Genomic DNA, 23,520 nt, shown 5'->3' on the forward strand with positions numbered 1-23,520 from the left:
AGTCACATTTTCCCACATAAGCTCCTCTTAAAACAAAAAAATGAGGCACTTTTATTGAAAATACAATGTATTTTTCCTCTTACAGAAAATGACATTAAGACTGTCAGGGAGATAATGGCATGTGGTTTTATATTTTGTTAATGTAGGGTGTAAAAATCAATTTTGTGATACTGCTGCCCAATGTAATATTTTACAATGCTTATTTTAAAGGATTTTCATCTGGGAAGAGGATGTCGAGACGCAGGTGATAAATATTTCCCTTTATTTTAAAATGTATTGGAGGGGGGGGGGGGGGGGGGGGGGAGAGTGGAAAGTGGAAAGTGGAAACTTAATTTTGCCTGAATCTTCATTAACAGTGATCGATTGCAAGCCAGACAAGCAAAAACTGAGGAGCAAAGTGAAGATTCAACACAGTCCAAGAAGAGAAAAGCTGAAGTGAGTGGATCTCTTGACAATGTTTTATACAAAAGGTATTCCCCCTTGCTGGTCAGCACAGTAACTGATGGTTTCATTGCAGGAGTGCAGACAACGTTGCAATGAAACAGAAGTCAGTAAGAGAAGACAGTTCCAGATACAGGTAGAGCACTTGCATTAGTATCTCTTGTGGAAATATGTTGTAAGAATCCAAAGTAGTAATTGACAGAATGGAGACGTGCATACAATACTGGATCCATCCACACCAACGCTGTGTGGGTTGAGGGTTACAAATTTGGTTGGGGTGGGGGGGGGGGGTGTATAAATATTTGGATAGGGTTGAGCACCCCTTTTTTAATTGTATAACAGGACTGATGGGTGGATTTGAATGCTGAAGATGAACTGGCAGCATTTGTGGGCATCCAATTCACTTTAATACCACATAACATTTACCCCCCTCCCCAATAAAACTCCACCGCCCCAGAAAAGTGTGTTCATAAGTTATTTGGGGAGTGTTCGGCCCATCAAGTCTACTCTGCCATTCAATCGTGGCTAATCTATCTTTACCTCCTAACCCCATTCTCCCCAATAACCCCTGACTTGTGGTACTTAGAAGTTTTATTGAGCGGGGCAGTAATATATATATATATATATATATTGTGTGTATTGTTGAATGTTGGCCGTCTTTTTCAGCCTTGTGGCTGGGGGGGGGGGGAAGGGGGAAGGGGTGTCTCTCTTTCATGCCCAATTGTGCAGTGCTGGAGACAGGGGGGACTGGGACAAACGCTTTGCTTAGCTAGCGTGTGAGAGAGTTTACGCGCTGTCCCTTGCAGCCGGTTCCGGCTTTTTCAATGGGAGGTGCTTATAGAGAGTTGCGCGCCCGCCTTGCAAGACCCGGCAGCTTTTTTTGTTTTTTTTGTTTCACCCCTTAGAACTTGATCCCAAAATCTGAAATTTGTCCTGCAGTCTTTTTTTTTTTTCTCCCAAAAAAAACAAAACCAAAAAATCTAAAGTGAAATAAATGCAAGCCACAAAATGCAACATGAAGTTTCTGTTCATTGTGACTTTTAGCAGCCTGATCAATCTGAACAGGTCTGACTGCCGGGTAACTGTGTGCATTACACAGGGATTACAGAATCTCAGTGATAAAACGCTCTCATTTTTAATTTCTAACATGGAATTAATTAAAAAGGCAAGTGTGAATGTTAGTGGGGAAGGGAGAGGGGGAGATATTGCACTAGGTCTTGTACATTTCCAGCGTTACTTAGACCTGCTTGAAATTGATACATTATCTAATGCCAGGGTAATCGATGCTGGGACGGTGATACCACGGTTTCGGGGAGGGGGTCGAGGATGGTTAAATTTGCTACTTAAATTAAGACGGAAATGAATAAACGCGGGAAGTTTTCCCTCGCAAACGTTTCGGGAAAAAAAAAAACCGAGAGGCAGAGGAGGAATCTGTTAGTGAAATTGTGGCTTTCAGTCAATTGAGAGCCTTGGTCTTTTGCACAAGGGGGCTCGTTCGCTCTTGGGCACTGCTGGTCAGCTTTTGAATGTTTAAACTTGAGAATGCTGCTGAACCCTTTCAGATATTGCCCCATTTGTTAAAGCGGTTTTTTATTTTCATTCTACCAGAAATGAAACCCTTTATTTGTAACTTTTCTGGCATTTCTTTCTGTACGTTTGTTTGCTGGTGACACAAGTATGAGACCATTGATTTCGAATACTATGCTGCTGCAAATTTAGCGTTTTGTGTTTATATTTAAAACATGGAATGAAATTGGTGTCATCAGTGAGGGGAAGATTTCATGCTCTTAACACTTGTAATAAAATAACTGTAATTCACTGCAACCTGCAGAGGGAGCAGTCACTTTAAAATTCTAAAGCATCTAATTCTTAAACCACTATCTCGATACATTTCTTCCCACCCTGCTTGCTGCAAAGACTCTAACCCTTCCTCCCAATTCCTCCGTCTACGCTGCATTTGTGCCCAAGATTAGGTCATAGAGTGATACAGTGTGGAAACAGGCCCTTCAGCCCAACTTGCCCACATTGGCCAACATGTCTCACCTGCCTGAGTTTGGCCCATATCCCTCCAAACCTGCCCATCCATGTACCTGTCTAACTGTTTCTCAAACGTTGGGATAGTCCCAGCCTCAACTACCTCCTCTGGCAGCTTGTTCCATACACCCACCACCCTTTGTGCGATGAAGTTACCCCTTGGATTCCTATTAAATCTTTTCCCCTTCACCGTAAACCTTTGTACTCCAGTCCTCAATTCCCCTACTGTGGGCAAGAGACACTGTGCATCTACCCGATCTATTCCTCTCGTGATTTTGTACACTTCTATAAGATCACCTCATCCTCCTGCACTCCAAGGAATAGAGTCCCAGCCTGCTCAACCTCTCCCTGTAGCTCACACCCTCTAGTCCTGGCAACGGTGGCGCAGCGGTAGAGTTGCTGCTTTACAGCGAATGCAGCGCCGGAGACTCGGGTTCGATCCTGACTACGGGCGCCGTCTGTACGGAGTTTGTACGTTCTCCCCGTGACCTGCGTGGGTTTTCTCCGAGATCTTCGGTTTCCTCCCACGCTCCAAAGACGTACAGGTATGTAGGTTAATTGGCTGGGTAAAATGTAAAAATTGTCCCTAGTGTGTGTAGGATAGTGTTAGTGTGCGGGGATCGCTGGGCGGCGCGGACCCGGTGGGCCGAAGGGCCTGTTTCCGCGCTGTATCTCTAAATCTAAAAAAATAGAGTCCCAGCCTGCTCAACCTCTCCCTGTAGCTCACACCCTCTAATCCTGGCAACATCCTGGTAAATCTTCTCTGCCCTTTCCAGCTTGACAGCATCTTTCAAGGATACCAGGATATTGGAGATGTCCTCATTCTTTAGGGAACAGGGGTTCCCCTCTTCCACCATCGACGAGGCCCTCACATGTGTCTCCTCTGTACCCCGCAGCTCCGCTCTTACCCCCCCCTCGTTGCCACGGGAACAGAGTCTTCCTCGTCCTTGCCTTTCACACCCATCGGCTGTCGCATGACCCTGCTCTCTACAAATTGTTAGCTCCACAAGTTCATTTGGTCAGAGCTCGGCTTTTGAGTTTGGTATTTAGTCTATTGTCACGTGTACCACCGAGGTACAGTGAAAGGCTTTTGTTGCGTGCTGACCAGTCAGCAGAAAGACAATACATGACTACAATCGAGCCATTTACAGTGGACAGATACGTGATATGGGACTAACATTGAGTGCAAGGTAAAGCCAGCAAAGTCCGATCAAGGATAGCCCGAGAGTCACCGACGAGGTAGATAGTAGTTCAGGACTGCTCACTGGTTGTGGTGGGATGGTTCAGTTGCCTGATAACAGCTGGGAAGAAACTGTCCCTGAATCTGGAGGTGTGCGTGTTCACACTTCTGTACCTATTGCCAGTTGCCATGTATGAAGCATTTTTAATTTCTTTTGGCAGAATTGCTGGGCTCCCATTGCTCCCGGTGGTGTTAGTCCTTGCATCCTTATCCCAACACCACACAAAGACAACAACATCACGGACGACTTCTCCAAATTCTCGCAGTACCGGTTTAAAAACTTATTCCTCAGCAAATCACCACTACCACCTCTTGGGTAAGTACCACCCCTTCTTCCAGCTTGTTCAGCATTTGAAAGAGCACACACTGAACATTTATCTCATTGTAACTTTAAACTAAACCAGTGGTTCTTTATTATCACAGGTACAGTGAAATTCTTTCAGGTACGGTAAATGATTACAGGTCCACCACTGATTTTCTGGCAACTGGTGGCCTGGCCAGCCCTGAATTTGGACAAAATATCCCCCCTCCTTCCCCCGACAATGTGGCGTCCATGCCGGGTGAGACAGACAATCTCGACTTCATTGGGACTTCCGTGGCCGATCGGCGGGTCGAATTTGTGACCAGGGCTCTGGAACTCCGGCCCGGCAGATCCATTCCCACAGCCGACTCCCGCGGCCGACTTTGCAGGCCAGTATCTCGGTCCCCCCACAAGGTCATAATCATAGAGTGATACAGTGTGGAAACAGGCCCTTCGGCCCAACTCGCCCACACCGGCCAACAATGTCCAACTACACTAGTCCCAGTTTCCTGCGCTGTCCATATCCCTCCAAGCCTGTCCTATCCATTTACCTGTCCAACTGTTTCTTAAACGTTGGGATAGTCCCAGCCTCAACTACCTCCTCTGGCAGCTTGTTCCACACACCCACCACCCTTTGTGTGAAAAAGTTACGCCTCGGATTCCTATTATATCTTTTCCCCCTTCACCTTGAACCTGTGTCCTCTGGTCCTCGATTCCCCTACTCTGGGTAAAAGGTTTTGTGCATCAACCTGATCTATTCCTCTCATGATTTCCTCTCTATAAGATCTCCCCTCATCCACCTGCGCTCCATGGAATAGAGACCCAGCCTACTCAACCTCTCCCTATATCTCACGCCCTCTAGTCCTGGCAACATCCTTGTAAATCTTTCACGGGTGCTGGAAAATCTGTGCCGGCCCTGTACCATACGTAAGCACAATCCCCGACTAAGTACAAAGTGTATAGAAATGGTCCACTGCGACAGACTGAAGAAGGGTCTCGACCCAAAACGTCACCCATTGCTTCTCTCCAGAGATGCTGCCTGTCCCGCTGAGTTACTCCAGCTTTTTGTGTCTGTCTTCAGTTTAAGCCAGCGTTTGCAGTTCCTTCATACACATATACAAGAGTCGGCAGGGATTGGCACCATTTTTAAAGTCCAAGTTGCTTTACGTGCAGCCGGCGCTGAAGGCCCGTTGTTCTGGCGGTGTTGCGCGGCCGGCCTGGCCAAGCGTAGCCGTGTGTCTGAAGGCCGCGGCTAGTCAGCGTGCTCTGTCTCCAGGAGCGGGGCCAGATCTAGGCCTCCAGCAGTCGTCCCCGTCCGGATCGTCCAGTGAACCCTCGTCCCTCTCCTCGCCCACCCCGGCCCCCTCCAGCCTTTGTTCCCGCAGCCGGCCTTGAGGGTGTGCAACGTGAGACCCTGGTACACCCTCTTTCCGGCCCCTTATTCCTTGTGTCTGCCATCGCCAACTCCCTCCACCTCTCTGGTCTTCAGAGATGAGCAGGCACTGGGGCTCATAAGGTCATGTTCTAGGAGCTGAATTAGGCCATTCGGCCCATCACGTCTACTCCGCCATTCAATCATGGCTGATCTATCTCTCCCTCCTAACCCCATTCTCCCCATAACCCCTGATACCCGCACTAATCAAGAATCTATCTATCTCTGCCGTAAAAAAAAAAAAAATCAACTGACTTATAGACAATAGGTGCAGGAGGAGGCCATTCGGCCCTTCGAGCCTCCACAGTCTTCTGTGGCAAAGAATTCCACAGATTCACCACCCTCTGACTAAATAAAATTCCTCCTCATCTCTTTCTTAAAGGAACGTCCTTAAATGCTCTGTGGTTTCTCGCTACAGGATGTGTTTCCTGATTCCATGGCGTGTGAGCCAGACCTGGTGCTGGGGGTTTGCTGTAGCACCTATGGCCCGCTGCCCTTGCGGCACCTCGATGCAGGAGTTTGCCAGAACTGTGGCACTTTTAGGGGAGACACGGTGGCGCAGCGGTAGAGTTGATGCCTTACAGCACCAGAGACCCGGGTTCAATCCCGACGACACTTGCCGTCTGTACGGAGTTTGTACGTTCTCCCCATGGCCGCGTGGGTTTTCTCCAGGTGCTCCGGTTTCCTCCCACGCTCCAAAGACCGACAGATTTGTAGGCTAATTGGCTTCAGTACAAATTGCAAATTGTCCCTAGTGTGTAGTGTATGGGATGGTAGCTGGTCATCGCAAACATGGTGGGCTGATATCTCTATATCTCTAAACTAAATTCAACCAAAAGTGTGCCGGATTGATGTTTGTTAAATTCCAATGCGACTATCATTCTAATGATTTTATCTCGTATTTGGCTGATTAGTACAGGTGTCAGGGGTTATGGGCAGAAGGCAGGGGAATGAGGTTAGGAAGGAAAGATAGATCAGCCATGATTGAATGGCAGAGTAGACTTGATGGGCCGAATGGCCTAATTCTATCACTTACGAACTTGTCAATTTGAGTACTAGCTTGATCTTTAGTCTAAAGAAGGGTCCCGACCCAATAATTGTCATCGGTCCATTCTCTCCCCAGATGCTGCTTGACCCGTTGAGTTTCTTCATCAGTTTGTGTTTTGCTCAAGGTTCCAGCATCTGCAGTTTCTTTTCTTTTTGTTTCAAATTGAGAGATTGTGTACAGTCTGGGCACTTTAGTTTAGTTTAGAGATAAAGCGCGGAAACAGGCCCTTCGACCCACCGGGTCCGCGCCGACCAGCGATCCCCGCACATTAGCACTATTCTACACCCGTTGGGGACAATTTTTACATTTACCAAGCCAATTTTAACCTACATACCTGTACGTCTTTGGAGTGTGGGAGGAAACCGAAGATCTCTGAGAAAACCCACGCAGGTCACGGGGAGAGCGTACAAACTCCATGCAGACAGCACCCGTAGTTGGGATTGAACCGGGTCTTTGGCAGTGCATTCGTTGTAAGGCAGCAACTCTACCGCTGTGCCACCGTGACTGCACTTCCTGAATGAAAAGATTGGATGGCATTTTATTTTGTGCCTGTGTGTCTCCAAGTATTTTTGCAGTAGCATTCTGAATTGTTTTATGATGGCCCTATGAAGTGAGTTGGAAAGAACATTGTGGCTGGGAAGGCAGCTTAATAGCTCTATTTCTATTCTCCTCTTTCTCCTATCCTGCAACCTGCTAGGTCGTGGTTGCGTGTATTTTACCACACGGGAGACGGTGCTCTGAACACCAAATGGTGTGTTTTATCTCCCAGTCATCAATTGAATTCCTCCCTCTTCACCTCCACACCCTCCCTCAGATTCTCAATTACTTAACTTGGGAGCCGAGAACATTTGTAGCTATCATTTGTTGCAAATAAATGACAAGGAAAAGCAAGCTTTGAAATATAATTTTTTTTTCTATTTGTTTCGGTTTAGAAATGCAAGTCAAAATGGTAGTAAGGAAGGCAAGTTCAATGCTAGCATTTTTGTCAAGAGGGCTGGAAGGCAAAAAGAGGTGTCATGCTGAGGCTCTATAAGGTGCTGGTCAGGCCGCATTTGGAGTACTGTGAGGAAATCTGGGCCCCATATCTGAGGAAGGATGTGCTGTCTCTGGAGAGGGTCCAGAGGAGGTTTACAAGCATGATCCCAGGAATGAGTGGGTTAACATATGATGAGCGTTTGACAGCGCTGGGCCTGTACTCGCTGGAGTTTAGAAGAATGAGGGGGGACCTCATTGAAACTTGCAGAATAATGAAAATAAGAGAGAGTGGATGTGGAAAGGATGTTTCCACTGGTGGGAGAGTCTGGGACCAGAGGTCATAGCCTCAGAATTAAAGGGCGCTCTTTTATAAAGGAGGTGAGGAGGAACTTCTTTAGTCAGAGGGTAGTTAATCTGTGGAACTCATTGCCACAGAGGGCTGTGGAGGCCAGGTCCGTGGATGTTTTTAAGGCAGAGATAGACAAATTCTTGATTAGTACAGGTGTCAAGGGTTATGGGGAGAAGTTTGGGGAAATGGGATTAGGAAGCAGAGATAAATCAGCCATGATTGAATGGCGGAGTAGACTCGATGGGCCGAATTGATTATTCTACTCATAATCTTGTGAACTTGTTAAATACAGTGAGGAATCAGCCCTTTGGGCCCACCGAGTCTGCACCGACCAGCGATCCCCGCACACTAACGCTGTCCCACACATACACTAAGGACAATTCACAATTTTACCGAAGCCAATTAGTCTACAAACCTGTACACAATCCTCCCAACCCTTCCGAATTTGGCGGAAAGTTTCTGCTTTCTTATTTCATTTCCCCCATTCTGATTTCGCCTCACATTTTCCCGCAAAACAGTCGTTAATTGCAATTTGTCAATTCGGCTGCAAGGGGTTCCACGATAAATCCCTGGAAGTCTCCCCGAAAATGTGGCACCTAGGCTGGGCAAGGCAGCCAATCTCAACCTCATCAGGACTTCCATGGCCGATCGGTGGGTTGAATTTGCAACCTGCGGCCGGGGCTCTGGAACTCCAGCCCAGCTGGAGCCAGCACATCTATCCCCATAGCCGACTTCCTTGGCCTGCTGGATAAACCAGCAAAGCTCTGGAACCAAGAGTGCCAGAAAATCAGTGGTGGAGCTGTAATGAGTAAATATTAAATTTAAGTGCAAGATTATATAACTATATTAATTAATTAAAACGGGGTTAAAAATATAAGACACAGCATAAAAGCCAATTACCACCTTTTTGGGCTGATGATCAATTAATGTGCGAATTTACTTCCAACAAGTACTTCCGTATGCTTAGTCGAGTCGCATATATCAACTCTTCATAACTTAGTCATACATTTTATGACCATTGTTCTTTTATTCAATACCAAGTGAATTGGGATGTGTACGGAAAAAGCAAAATAGAAAAAACAAAACAAAACAATTTTTTCACAAAATGCTGGAGTAACTCAGCAGGTCAGGCAGCATCTCGGGAGAGAAGGAATGGGTGACGTTTCGGGTCGAGACCCTTCTTCAGACTGATATCGGGGGTGGGACAAAGGAAGGATATAGGTGGAGACAGGAAGATAGAGGGAGATCTGGGAAGGAGGAGGGGAAGGGAGGGACAGAGGAGCTATCTGAAGTTGGAGAAGTCGACGTTCATACCACCGGGCCGCAAACTGCCCAGGCGAAATATGAGGTGCTGCTCCTCCAATTTCCGGCGGGCCTCACTATGGCACTGGAGGAGGCCCATGACAGAGGTCAGACTGGGAATGGGAGGGGGAGTTAAAGTGCTGGGCCACCGGGAGATCAGTTGCGTTAATGCGGACTGAGCGCAGGTGTTCAGCGAAGCAATCGCCGAGCCTGCGCTTGGTTTCGCCGATATAAATAAGTTGACATCTAGAGCAGCGGATGCAATAGATGAGGTTGGAGGAGGTGCAGGTGAACCTCTGTCTCACCTGGAAAGACTGTTTGGGTCCTTTGATGGAGTTGAAGGGGGAGGTAAAGGGACAGGTGTTGCATCTCGTGCGGTTGCAGGGGAAAGTGCCCGGGGTTAGGGTGGTTTGGGTAGGAAGGGACGAGTGGACCAGGGAGTTGCGGAGGGAACGGTCTCTGCGGAACGCAGAGAGGGGAGGGGATGGGAAGATATGGCCAGTGGTGGGGTCCTGTTGTAGGTGACGGAAATGTTGGTGGATGATATGTTGGATCCGCTGGCTGGTGGGGTGGAAGGTGAGAACGAGGGGGATCCTGTCCTTGTTGCGAGTGGGGGGAGGGGGAGCAAGAGCGGAGCTGCGGGATGTAGAAGAGACCCTAGTGAGAGCCTCATCTATAATGGAGGAGGGGAAGCCCCGTTTTCTGAAAAACGAGGACATCTCGGAAGCCCTAGTCTGAAACACCTCATCCCGGGCGCAGATGCAGCGTAGACGGAGGAATTGGGAGTAGGGGATAGACTTTTTGCAGGGGACCGGGTGGGAAGAAGTGTAGTCCAGATAGCTGTGCGAGTCGGTGGGCTTGTAGAAAATGTCCGTCACTAGTTTTTCTCCTGTGATGGAGATGGTGAGGTCCAGAAACGGGAGGGAGATGTCAGAGATAGTCCAGGTATATTTAAGGGCAGGATGGAAATTGGAGGTGAAGTGTATGAAGTCAGTGAGTTCTGCATGGGTGCAAGAGGTAGCACCAATGCAGTCGTCGATGTAGCGGAGGTAGAGTTCGGGGATGGTGCTGGTGTACGTCTGGAACAGGGATTGTTCGACGTACCCGACAAAGAGGCAGGCGTAGCTAGGGCCCATGCGAGTGCCCATAGCTACGCCTCTGGTTTGGAGGAAGTGGGAGGAGTCAAAGGAGAAGTTGTTGAGGGTAAGAACCAGCTCTGCTAGGCGGAGGAGAGTGTTGGTCGATGGGGATTGGCTGGTTCTACGGTCGAGGAAGAAACGGAGGGCTTCGAGACCATCCTTGTGGGGGATGGAAGTGTAGAGTGACTGGACAAAGAAAACAATTTTTTCTTTGTGTTGCTAAAAGTATCTCTGTTCAATAACCTTTCTATAAATAGCAGAATATACTCATGAAAGGCCTGACATTGTGCATGTAGTCCAAGAACTACAGACTGTTGGAAATAATAGTCGTTTTTCACACATGCATGTGCGCATTTGGCATGCATACCTTTTTTTGCTGAAAAGTTGCATACGTGCCATATTATGGTATTATGAATTCATATTATGAATTTTGTTGTAAAATTCTGAATTTTGAACATAAATTATGAACTTGTAAAATCAAATATTGGGAAGCCTGTGTACGCCTTTGGAGTGTGGGAGGAACCTGGATCCTGACTATGGATGCGGTCTACGGACTTTGCACGTTCTCCCCGTGACCTGCGAGGGTTTTCTCAGATCTTTGGTTTCTTCACACACACACACCAAAAACGTACAGATTTGTAGGTTAATTGGCTCAGTATATTTGTAGAATTGTCCCCGGTGTGTGTAGGATCGTGTTAATGATTGCTGGTCTGAGTGGACTCGGTGGGCCGAAGGGCCTGTTTCCGTGCTGTATCTAAACTAAAAAAAACTCACTCAAAGCTATAATGACATTGGGTCTTTTCCTAACTTGCGGTCTTTTTGTTTATAGGTGGGGAAACTCTGAAGATGTGTGGTCGAATATGTTGAAGAAGGAAATAAAATATACTCACAATAAAAACGTTCTCTCCTTGCATCCATCCCTGCAGCCAAAAATGAGAGCCATTTTACTGGATTGGCTAATAGAGGTGAGTTAACATAGCAGGCCTCGGGCACAGAAGGTGCCGTGGTGTTCGGTTGGTTCTGGACTAGAGTTCTTCAGCTGGTGCTGTTCAACGCTTAATACAACCATGAGTTTGAATTCCTTTAGTTTCTATCAAAGCCTATTGTCTCTAGGGTTTTTAATAAACCATTCTAAGCCACGGTGGCGCAGCGGTAGAGTTACTGCCTTGCAGCGCCGGAGACCCGGGTTCGATCCCGACTACGGGCGCTGTCTGTACGGTGTTTGTACGTTCTCCCCGTGACCCGCGTGGGTTTTCACCGAGATCTTCGGTTTCCTCCCACACTCCAAAGACGTACAGGTTTGTAGGTTAATTGGCTTGGTGTATGTGCAAATTGTCCCTAGTGTGTGTAGGGTAGTGTTAGCATGTGGAGATTGCTGGTCGGCACGGACCCGGTGGGCCGAAGGGCCTGTTTTCCGCGCTGCATCTCTTAAGTAAACTGAAATTAAAACACTTTCACCCAGAGAGTTGCGAATCTCTGCCACAGGAAACAGTGGACGCCAATTCACTGCATGTTTTCAAGAGTTAAATATGGCTCTTGGGGCAAACGGAATCAAGGGATATAAGGGAAAAAGTTGGACGGGGTACTGATTCTGGATGACAGCCATAATCCTATTGAATGGCGGTGCTGGCTCGAAGGGCCAAATGGCTTACTCCTGCACGGATTTTCTATGTGCATTTTGGGTCTCTCTTCGATCTAAACCAGCATCTGCAGTTCGTTCCTACACATGCCAATTCACTGCCTTGCTTGTCAAGGATTTGTCAAGGCGGTGCAGCGGTAGAGTTGCTGCCTTACAGCGCCAGACCCGGGTTCGATCCAGACTGCGGGTGCTGTCTGTACGGAGTTTGTACGTTCTCCCTGTAACCGCGTGGGCTTTCTCCGGGTGCTCTGGTCTCCTCCCACACTCCAAAGACGTACCGTGTTTGTAGGGTAATGGGCTTTGGTAAAAATCTACCTGCCTGTCCCACTGAGTTGCTCCAGCTTTTTGTGCCTACCTTTGTCTTTTATACTCTGGATAGGCTATTTCTAGCTGTCATTACAATGAGACTAGTTCTGTGTTTTTCACTTGTTTTCTTTCCCCCTCACTATTTTCCAGGTTTGTGATGTTTACATGCTCCACAGGGAAACGTTCTACCTGGCTCAGGATTTTTTTGATCGGTTCATGTTTACTCAGGAAAATATCCACAAAAGCAAGCTGCAACTCATCGGCATCTCCTCACTTTTCATTGCTGCAAAGCTGGAGGTGAGGCTGCAGGGCGGGTGTGATGGATGAATGATACATTACCACAGCTGACAGGTCACAGTGAGATTCTTTGTTTGGCGTACCATACAGGAGGTATACAAAGAGTCGCTACGTGTAGGGCAACTAGCAAGGTTTCACACTGTTCAATGTTGTTCCCAGTGGGTCCCTCTTAGTTCTATTGGTGGCCTCACCTCCCATGCCATGTTCCTCCTTGTTCTTGGCCCTCTCACCCCCCCCCACCCCACGCTGGGTCCCTCTTTGTGCTCTGTGGCCCTGGCACCCACCATGAGTCAATAGACAATAGGTGCAGGAGGAGGCCATTCGGCCCTTCGAGCCAGCACCGCCATTCAATGTGATCATGGCTGATCATTCTCAATCAGTACCCCGTTCCTGCCTTATCCCCATACCCCCTGACTCCGCTATCCTTAAGAGCTCTATCTAGCTCTCTCTTGAATGCATTCAGAGAATTGGCCTCCACTGCCTTCTGAGGCAGAGAATTCCACAGATTCACAACTCTCTGACTGAAAAAGTTTTTCCTCATCTCAGAGTCTGTCTGCTCTTGGAGAGGGCCTTCTGGCACTCACCGGCAGTGGATGGACATTGCAATGATCATCGCCAACTGGAGTGGATGGCAAACGGGGATGGGTGTATGGAGCGAGCTGCCAGAGGAGGTAGTTGAGGCTGGGACTATCCCAACGATTAAGAAACATTGGTGGCACGGTGGCGCAGCGGTAGAGTTGCTGCCTTATAGCGCTTTCAACGCCGGACACCCAGGTTCGATCCCAACCACGGGATACCCCTTGTCTGTACAGAGTTTGTACGTTCTCCCCGTGACCTGTGTAGATTTTCTCCAAGATCTTCAGTTTCCTCCCATGCTTACGGGCGTAGGTTAATTGGCTTTCTACAAATGTAAACTGTACTTGGTGTGTGCAGGATAATGATAATTAGTGGGGATTGCTGGTCGGTGTGGACTCGGTGGGCCGAAGGGCCGGTTTCTGCGCTGTATCTAAAAACTAAAAAAAAAGGTAGGCAGGTACATGGATAGGACAGGTTTAGAGGGATATGGGCCAAACGCAGGTAGGTAGGGCTGGTGTAGATGGGACATGTTGGTCGGTGTGGGCAAGTTGGGCCAAAGGGCCTGTTTCAACACTGTACCACTATGACTACTTCAGGGCATTAATATCTCTAAAACTATCCCTGTCAACATTCTTGCCTTCTCTCCAGAGATGCTGCCTGTCCCGCTGAGTTACTCCAGCTTTTAGTGTAGGAAAATGACTGCAGATGCTGGTACAAATCGAAGGTATCACAAAATGCTGGAGTAACTCAGCGGGGTCAGGCAGCTTCTCAGGAGAGAAGGAATGGGTGACGTTTCGGGTCGAGACCCTTCTTCAGACATCACCCATTCCTTCTCTCCAGAGATGCTGCCTGACCCGCTGAGTTACTCCAGCGTTTTGTGTCTATCTTCGAATTAAAGCGCAATTTAATGAAAATTTGTTTTTACATTTATTGTCTCTTTATTTCAGGAAATCTACCCTCCAAAATTGGATGAATTTGCGTACGTTACAGATGGTGCGTGTACGGAAACTGAAATACTTGATATGGAGTTAATTGTTTTAAAGGTAAGCTGGATGTAACACAGGTCCACTGCTGATTTTCTGACAGTTGGTGATCCGGCACCTCATAAGGTCACAAGGGGTAGGAGCAGACATTCGGCCCATCGAGTCTACTACGCCATTCACTCACGGCCGATCTATCTCCCTCCTAACCCCATTCTCCTGCCTTTGCCCCATAACCCTTGACACCCTCCTTTTAATCTGGACAAAATTACGAGAACGCATTTGAAAACCCCCCCCCCCCCCCTGAAAATGTGGCCCCTCGGCCGGGTGAGGCGGCCGATCTTGGCGTCCTCGGGACTTCCATGGCCGATCGGCCGAGGCTCTCGAACCATTAGTATAATTTAGTATACGTACAGCACGGAAACAGGCCCTTTGGCCCACCAAGTCCACACCGACCAGCGATCCCTGTCCTGCACACGAGGGGCAATTTACATTTATATCAAGCCAATTAACCTACAAACCAGTACGTCTTTGGAGTGTGGGAAGGAACCAGAGATCTTTGAGCAAACACGTGCAGGTCACGGGGAGAACGTACAAACTCCGTGCAGACACCACCCGTAGTCAGGATCGAGTCCCGGATCTCTGGCAATGTGAAGCAGCAACTCTACTGCTGCGCCACCATTAGAGGTATACTGGGGATAACATAGAGGTCGGAATTCAAGGCTGACTCAGTCTGAAGAAGGGTTCTCGACCCGAAATGTCACCCATTCCTTCTCTCCAAACATGCTGCCTGATAGATAATAGACACTAGGTGCAGGAGGAGGCCATTCGGCCCTTCGATTCAATGTGATCATGGCTGATCATTCTCAATCAGTACCCCGTTCCCGCTTTCTCCCCATACCCCCTGACTCCGCTAACCTTAAGAGCTCTATCTAGCTCTCTCTTGAATGCATTCAGAGAATTGGCCTCCACTGCCTTTTGAGGCAGAGAATTCCACAGATTCACAACTCTCTGTAAAAAAAGTTTTTCCTCATCTCAGTTCTAAATGGCCTACCCCTTATTCTTAAACTGTGGCCCCTTGTTCTGGACTCCCCCAACATTGGGAACATGTTTCCTGCTTCTAACGTGTCCAATCCCTTAATAATCTTGTACGTTTCGATGAGTTACTCTGCTGAGTTACTCCAGCTTTTTGTGTCTGTCTTCAATCGGTGATTGTCTGCTTTGGTCCTGCGATGGAGGAATCTCTTGAATCATGAGCGTGAGGTTTTTCTAATTGCAAATTAGAGCAAAGGATAAACTTGCAGGCATTCACAATAGAACTATAATGATTAGTGACAGGCTTGGATAGAGTGGATGTGGAGAGGATGTTTCCACAAGGACCAGAGGTCACAGCCTCAGAATTAAAGGACTTTCCTTTAGGAAAGAGATGAGGAATTTATTTAGCCAGGGTGGTGAATCTGTGGAATTCATTGCCACAGAAGGCTGTGGAGGCCATCAATGGATATTTTTAAGGCAGGGATAAAAACATTTAAAAATAGGTGGTGGAGTAGGCCATTCGGCCCTTCTCAGCGCCGCCATTCAATATAATCATGGCTGATCATCTAAAATTAGTACCCCGTTCCTGCTTTCTCCCCATATCCCTTGATTCCTTTAGCCTGAAGAGCTAAGTCTAACTCTCTCTTGAAACCATCCAGTGAATCGGCCTCCACTGCCTTCTGTGGCAGAGAATTCCACAGATTCACAACTCTCTGGGTGAAAAAGTCTTTCCTTATCTTAGTCCTAAATGGCCTACCCTTTATTCTTAAACTGTGACCCCTGGTTCTGGACTCCCCCAACATTGGGAACAGTTTTACTGCATCTACCCTGTCCAATCCTTTAAGAATTTTATATGTTTATATAAGATCCCCTCTCATCCTAAATTCCAGTGAATTCAAGCCCAGTCGACCCATTCTTTCATCATATGTCAGTCCCGCCATCAATTAACCCGCCATCCCACCAATTAACCTGGTGAACCTACGCTGCACTCCCTCAATAGCAAGAATGTCCTTCCTCCAATTCGGAGACCAAAACTGCACACAATGCTCCAATTGCGGTCTCACCAGGGCCCTGCACAACTGCAGTAGGACCTCCTTGCTCCTGAACTCAAATCCTCTCGCAATAAAGGCCAACATGCCATTAACTTTCTTCACTGCCTGCTGTACCTGAAAGCTTACTTTCAGTGACATCAGGTCTTTAAATCTTTGCCATTGCTTTTCCACAGTCAACCCTTTAAGTATAATTTTTCAGTCTATCCCAGCCAATTCCAGTCTCATACCTTCAAAGTCTCCTTTATTCAAGTTCAGGACCCATGTCCCTGAATTAACCGTGTCACTCTCCATCCTAATGCAGAATTCCACCATATTATGGTCACTGTTGTCCAAGGGGCCTTGCACAACAAGATCACTAACTAATCCTTCCTCATTATACAATGCCCAGTCAAGGATGGCCTGCCCTCTAGTCGGTTCTTCTACATATTGGTTTAAAAACCCATCCCGTATATACAGATTCTATGTAAGGGTGTCAGGGGTTATGGGGAGAAGGCAGGAGAATGGGGTTTAGGAGGGAGAGATAGATCAGCCATGACTGAATGATGGAGTAAACTTGATGAGCCGAATGGCCTAATTCTGCTCCTATCACTTACGTACTAATGAACAAAAAAATGCATATTAGTTCAATCTAAAAATTCAAGATGTTTTTTCCCCCCAATTTCTGGAGGTGGAGTTTGAAGCAGATATGATAGTGTTATATTTTGCCCTAATTGCCTAATTCAGTTCCTATCACTTATGAACGATGAACTTTGTTCAGTGGCACAGCGGTAGAGTTGCTGCCTCGCAGCGCCAGAGACCCGGGTTTGATCCTGACTTCGGGTGCCGTCTGTACGGAGTTTGTACGTTCTCCCCGTGACCTGCATGGGTTTTCTCGGGGATCTCCAGTTTCCTCCCACACTCAAGACGTACTGGTTTGTAGGTTAATTGGCTTTGGTGTAATTGTAAATTGTCCCTAGTGTGTGTAGGATAGTGTTAGTGTGCGGGGATCGCTGGTCGGTGCGGACTCGGTGGGCCGAAGGGCCTGTTTCTCTAAACTAAAAACAAACTAACTAAACTTATGAACTTCTGTGCTGTGTGTTAATTAACAATTTACAATGTCTTTTTTTTCTCTTTTTAGGCATTAAAGTGGGAGTTATGTCCAGTGACTATTATCTGTTGGTTGAACCTTTATCTTCAAATTGTCTTTTTAAAAGAAATACCCAACATATCTCTGCCTCAGTATTCTCAAGACACCTTTGTACAGATTGCTCAGGTAATTATCTAATTTCCGATACTACGAAACCGTTCTATCTGCCGCTCGTAATTTTTAATGCTTTTATCAGGTTTAGTTTAGTATGTAGCTGTTTAGTTTTGCGATACAGTGCAGAAACAAGCCCTTCGGCCCACCGAGTCCGCACCGACCAGCAATCCCACACACTGAAACTATCCTATGCACACTGGGGACAATTTTATATCAAACAAATTAACCGCCAAACCTATACGTCTTTGGAGAGTGGGAAGAAACCGGAGCACCCGGAGCAAACCCACGTGATCACAGGGAGAGCGTACAAACTCTGTACAGACAGCACCTGTAGTCCAAATGTGGCCTGAAGAAATTCATATAAAACTGCATCATGCCAATTATAAATTGTTCCAGATCCATTAAACAATCTACCTCTTTGAAGACCCTTGGACTCTCCTTGACCAGTTGTACAGGGCCCTAGTGAGACAGCACCTGTGTGCAGTTTTGGTCTCCAATATTCTTGCTATTGAGGGCGTGCAACGTAGGTTTACTAGGTTAATTCCTGGAATGGCGGAACTGTCATATGTTGAAAGACTGGAGCGGCTAGGTTTGTATACACTGGAATTTAGTAGGATGAGAGGGGATCTTATCGAAACATAAGATTATTAAGGGGTTGGACACGTTAGAGGCAGGAAACGTGTTCCCAATGTTGGGGGAGTCCAGAACCAGGGGCCACAGTTTAAGAATAAGGGGTAGGCCATTTAGAACGGAGATGAAGAAAAACCTTTTCAGTCAGAGTTGTGAATCTGGAATTCACTGCCTCGGAAGGCAGTGGAGGCCAATTCTCTGAATGCATTCAAGAGAGAACTAGATAGAGCTCTTAAGGAAAGCGGAGTCAGGGGGTATGGGGAGAAGGCAGGAATAGGGTACTGATTGAGAATGATCAGCCATGATCACATTGAATGGCGGTGCTGGCTCGAAGGGCCGAATGGCCTCCTCCTGCACCTATTGTCTAAACGTTATTCCCTGATCATGTATCTGTACACCGTAAATGGATTGATTGTAATCATGTATTGTCTTTCCGCTGACTGGCCAGCACGCGACAAAAAGCTTTTCACTGTACCTCGGTACACGTGACAATAAACTAAACAGAAACCATTTTTGCTTCATTCACATCGTCTCACTATATCCCACTTTAGGTCGGAAGCTGTTAGTGGTCACAGTCCTTTACAATTATTTCAATTTTTGAGTTTTGATTTCAAAGTAGAGCAAGGCATCAACATTTTAAATATTTTAAAGTGCAGGTTTTATAAATGTATATTACTATCTTGCGCAGGGAATAACTGCCGATGCTGGTTTTTGAATTGAAGATGGGCCCAAAATAGCTGGAGTAACTCAGCGGGTCAGGCAGCATCTGTGGAGAAAAGGAATAGGTGACTTTTCGGGTCTGAAGAAGGGTCTCGACCCAAATTGTCACCTGCTCCTTTTCTCCAGAGATACTGTGTGAAGGGCTGAGTTACTGCATATTTTTGTGCTTGTATTAGTATCTTGTTGCTCATATATGCACCATATTGTTTGTACAGCTTTTAGATCTGTGCATCCTGGATGTGGAGAGTTTGAGTTTCTCTTACGGGATATTGACTGCTGCTGCCGTGTGTTATTTCACATCTATAGAGGATACTTTCAAAGCTTCAGGTAAGGAGATATTGTTTGTTACTGTAGAAACGAAGAACTGTAGATCCTGGCTTAGACATAGAAACATAGATGCAATCCGCCATTGACCCTTGGAGCCAGCACCGCCATTCAATATGATCATGGCTGATCCTCCAAAATCACTACCCTGTTTTGTGTCCATTTTGCTCCTCTCACCTAAAGCTATACCCTCTAGTGATCCTTTGATCTTTGACCTTTCACCTCTGTCGCTATTCAGTCTAAAGTCAGAGTCGTACAGCACAGAAACGGGCCCTTCGGCCCAACATGGCCATGCTGACCAACATGTCCCATGTACCCTCGTCCCATTTGGCCCATATCCTTCTAAACCTTTCCTGTCCATGTACCCGTCCAAATAGCTTTTAAAATATTGTTATTGTAACTACTTCCATTTACCCACCACCCTGCAATTCATCCCTGAAATTTAGAAGGATGAGAGGGGATCTTATAAAAACAAATGAAATTCATAGAGGATTGGACAGGCTAGATGCAGGAAAAATGTTCCCGATGTTGGGGGAGTTCAGAACCAGGGGTCACAGTTTAAGAAGAAGGGGTAGACCATTTAGATATACAGCGTTTCTGCGCTGTATATCTAAATCTAAAAAAAAATCTAAAAATGTAGGACTGAGATGAGGAAAAACTTTTTCACCCAGAGTTGTGAATCTGTGGAATTCTCTGCCACAGAAGGCAGTGGAGGCCAATTCACTGGATGTTTTCAAGAGAGAGTTAGATTTAGTTCTTAGGGCTAAGGGAATCAAGGGACATGGGGAGAAAGCAGGAACGGGATACTGATTTTGGATGATGAGCCATGATCATATTGAATGGCGATGTTAAGGCATGACTAGCTTTTTTAAGTAGTCACACATTCATTTAATTGTATTTGTGACTACGTTTTTAACTGGAAATACTTGAACTTGTTAATGTGAACATAACTCCAGACAGACAGCACCCGTGGTCTGGATGGATCCTGGGTCTCTGGCGCTGCGAAGTGGCAACTCTACTGCTGCACCACCGTGCTGCCCGAAGTATATTAAAACGTACTGTCATTTCATTTGCCTTTTGTAGACACTAGTTGGGTGAACGGACACTGCGGTTACAACAGATTTTGTCCGCTATATCCAAAATCTGTTGTAAGGATGTTTGTAATAACAGGAGTAGACCTGCTAATCTTTCCCAATGTCGCCAAAGCTCTTAAACCTGAAACCTGATTCCAGGCATGAGTGGGTTAGCATATGATGAGCATAGGACAGCACTGGGCCTGTACTCGCTGGAGTTTAGAAGGTTGAGGGGAGACCTCATTGAAACTTACAGAATAATGAAAGGCAGAGATAGAGTGGATGTGGAGAAGATGTTTCCACTGGTGGGAGAGTGGGACCAGAGGTCATGGCCTCAGAATTAAAGGGCGCTCTTTTAGAAAGGAGGTGAGGAGGAACTTCTTTAGTCAGAGGGTAGTTAATCTGTGGAACCCATTGCCACAGAGGGCTGTGGAGGCCAAGTCTGGATATTTTTGAGGCAGAGATAGATAAATTCTTGATTAGAACAGGTGTCATGGGTGATGGGGGGAAGGGAGGAGAATGAGATTAGGAGGCAGAGAGATCATCCATGATAGAATGGTGGAGTGGACTCGATGGGCCGAATGGCCTAATTCTACTCCTATAACTTGTGAAAGTTGACTGTTTCCCATTGCACAGATGCTGCCTGGCCTGCTGAGTGCTGGATTATTTTTATATCGGATGGATGGCATCGGCAGTGTTTGTCATTTTAACTTTCTGTTCCCCCTCCAGGACTGCAATGGGAGAACATTTCCACGTGTTTTAATTGGATGGTTCCGTTTGCAAAGACGCTGAGTGAAGGCGGGCCCGTAAAACTGAAAGACTTTAAGCACGTGGCGAATGAAGACGGGCATAATGTCCAGACACACATAAAGTACCTGGATATGCTTGTAAGTTGTGCTCGCTTCAATCATCTGCTGAATATATAGAACAGTACAGCACAGGAACAGGCCGTTTGGCCCACAATGTCTGTGCTGAGCATGCTGTCTCATGTCTTCTCTCTCCAAGTGATCCATGTTCCCCCCCCCCATTCCCTGCATATCCTCGTGCTGATCTGTAAAAGCCTTTTACACGGGGAGGGTTAAGGTGGTGAAATCCATGTAATTTAGGACATAGTGCAGCTCAAGAATAGTCCATAGTTTCTGTGTCATACATGATGCCAGGACCATCTCCCAGTGAAACTTCATAAAAGGACTGGACAAGCAAGATGCAGGAAAAATGTCCCAATGTTGCGGGAGTCCAGAACCAGGGGCCACAGTCTTAGAATAAAGGGGCGGCCATTTAAAACTGAGGTGAGAAGAAACCTTTTCACTCAGAGTTGTGATTTGTGGAATTCTCTGCCACAGAAGGCAGTGGAGGCCAATTCAATGGATGAATTTAAAAGAGAGTTAGATAGCTCTAGGGGCTAGCAAGGGATATGGGGAGAAGGCAGGCACGTGTTACTGATTGTGGATGATCAGCCATGATCACAATGAATGGCGGTGCTGGCTCGAGGGGCCAAATGGCCTCCTCCTGCACCTATTTTCTATGTTTCTATGAACAGCAAGTTCAACATGAGTCGATGGAATGTGGGGAAGTACAAGGAATAAGGCCTGAAGAAGGGTCTCGACCCGAAACGTCACCCATTCCTTCTCTCCAGAGATGCTGCCTGTCCTGAGTTCCTCCAGATTTTTGTGCCTATCTTCAGTTCAAACCAGCATCTGCAGTTCCTTCCCACAGGAATACATTAGCTGTTCCTGCATCTGTGCCTTCTATGGAATTAATACACCAGTGAATTGTTGTACCACACAACCCGTTTATAGAAGTAACTGCAGATGCTGGTTTACCAAGGAGTAACACAGTGCTGGAGTAACTCAGGGGGTCAGGCAGCAACCCTGGAGAAAATAGTTGATGTTTTGGGTTGAATCATCTGAAGAAGGGTCTCAAAATATCATCTATCCACGTTCTCCAGAGATGCTGCCTAGTCAGTTTGTACAATGTGGAAATGGGCCCTTCGACCCAACTTACCCACGCTGACCAACATGCCTCACCTACGCTAGCCCCGTCTGCCTGTGTTTGGCCCATATTCCTCTAAACTATCCTATCCATGTACCATCTCATTCCCATTCCCACACTGACCTTTCTGTCGTCGGTCTCCTCCATTGTCAGAGTGAGGCTAAACGCAAATTGGAGGAACAGCATCTCATATTTCGCTTGGGCAGCTTACAGCCCAGTGGTATGAATCTTGATTTCTCTCGCTTCAGGTAGCCCCGGCATTCCCTCTCTCTATCCCCCCACCCCCCCACCCAAGTCGCACTAGCTTCTCATTTTCACCCAACAAACGGCTTACAAACGGCCTGTTTCACTTAACATTGTTACTTTTTTGCATATCTTTCATTCATTGTTCTTTATCTCTCCACATCACCATCTATATCTCTTGTTTCCCTTATCCTTAACCAATCTGAAGAAGGGTCTTGACCACAAACGTCACCCATTCCTTCTCTCCAGAGATGCTGCCTGTCCCGCTGAGTTACTCCAGCATTTTGTGTCTGTCTTCGGTTTAAACCAGCATCTGCAGTTCCTCCTTACACACCTTCCATGTGCCTGTCCAAATGTGTTTTAAATGTTGTGATAGTACCTGCCTCAACTACCTCCTCTGGCAGCTCCTTCCAAACATCTACCATCCTTTGTTTTTTTAAATAAAAGTTACCCCTCGGGTTCCTATTAAATCTTTCCACCCTAAACCCCATGTTCTTGATTTCCCCAAGAATTGCTGCCTGACCGCATGTTGTGTCTTTCCACACAATCCTTTGGAATTGCTGAAGGATTTTGGATTTTGAAAATCCTTTCAAAAAAAGGATTTTGACTCCATTTTGAATGACAAATGGGAGACTTGATATAAATGGGTTGAACCTTGGTATCATGGATGTGAACTAAGTGATTTACTTTTCTTTCAGGAAGAGGTGCATGTTAGGAAATCGGAGTGTACAGCAAGGCTATCACCTGTGTCCACAGGAGGGATATTGACTCCACCTAAAAGTACTGAGAAACCATCATCCAGTTCATCGCACTGAGTGGGACAAATGGAAGATTCAGACTTCGATGGAGTTATTAATGCAAGAGGAGCTGTACCACTGGCATGAGATGCAGCTGGAAACTTACTGGAGTTCAATTTTACAAAAGGAAAATCAATGCATCGTCTGATGCTTTGTTGAATTTGTTTTAAAGTGGGCAAGCTGGGAGCTGGCTCCAGAAGAAACTTTTACTTCAACCTGTGTTGGGACTATTTTAGGGAGGGGGGAAAAAAAGTATTAACTTTTTAACAGAATTCAGAGATGGCTACTGCACATTAAGGCAGCTCGTGACATCCATTTAAATGGTGGTTTCATTCAGAAAGAAATTTGGGCGCAT

The 23,520-nt window shown here is 46.6% G+C and overlaps 1 protein-coding gene across 1 annotated transcript; it reads left to right on the forward strand.

The window, feature by feature from the left end:
• Nucleotides 1–215: 215 nt before the first annotated feature.
• ccne2 (cyclin E2) lies at nucleotides 216–23,266 on the forward strand. Its single transcript, XM_078398494.1, has 11 exons — nucleotides 216–244; nucleotides 357–435; nucleotides 518–577; nucleotides 3,877–4,031; nucleotides 11,091–11,226; nucleotides 12,357–12,503; nucleotides 14,027–14,122; nucleotides 17,264–17,398; nucleotides 18,952–19,063; nucleotides 20,863–21,020; nucleotides 23,067–23,266. Exons 1-11 carry the CDS (start codon nucleotides 231–233, stop codon nucleotides 23,181–23,183), a joined length of 1,209 nt encoding a protein of 402 aa, XP_078254620.1. The 5' UTR covers nucleotides 216–230; the 3' UTR covers nucleotides 23,184–23,266.
• Nucleotides 23,267–23,520: the final 254 nt, after the last annotated feature.

Source organism: Rhinoraja longicauda, chromosome 4 (genome assembly GCF_053455715.1).
Source record: "Rhinoraja longicauda isolate Sanriku21f chromosome 4, sRhiLon1.1, whole genome shotgun sequence".
Lineage (NCBI taxonomy): Eukaryota > Metazoa > Chordata > Chondrichthyes > Rajiformes > Arhynchobatidae > Rhinoraja > Rhinoraja longicauda.

Excerpts from the sequence above, each read along its gene's own strand:
- ccne2 (XM_078398494.1), top strand. Across the intron at positions 578-3,876 it reads GAAGACAGTTCCAGATACAG|AATTGCTGGGCTCCCATTGC; the intron begins GTAGAGCACTTG and ends TTCTTTTGGCAG. Across the intron at positions 17,399-18,951 it reads CCTTTGTACAGATTGCTCAG|CTTTTAGATCTGTGCATCCT; the intron begins GTAATTATCTAA and ends TTGTTTGTACAG.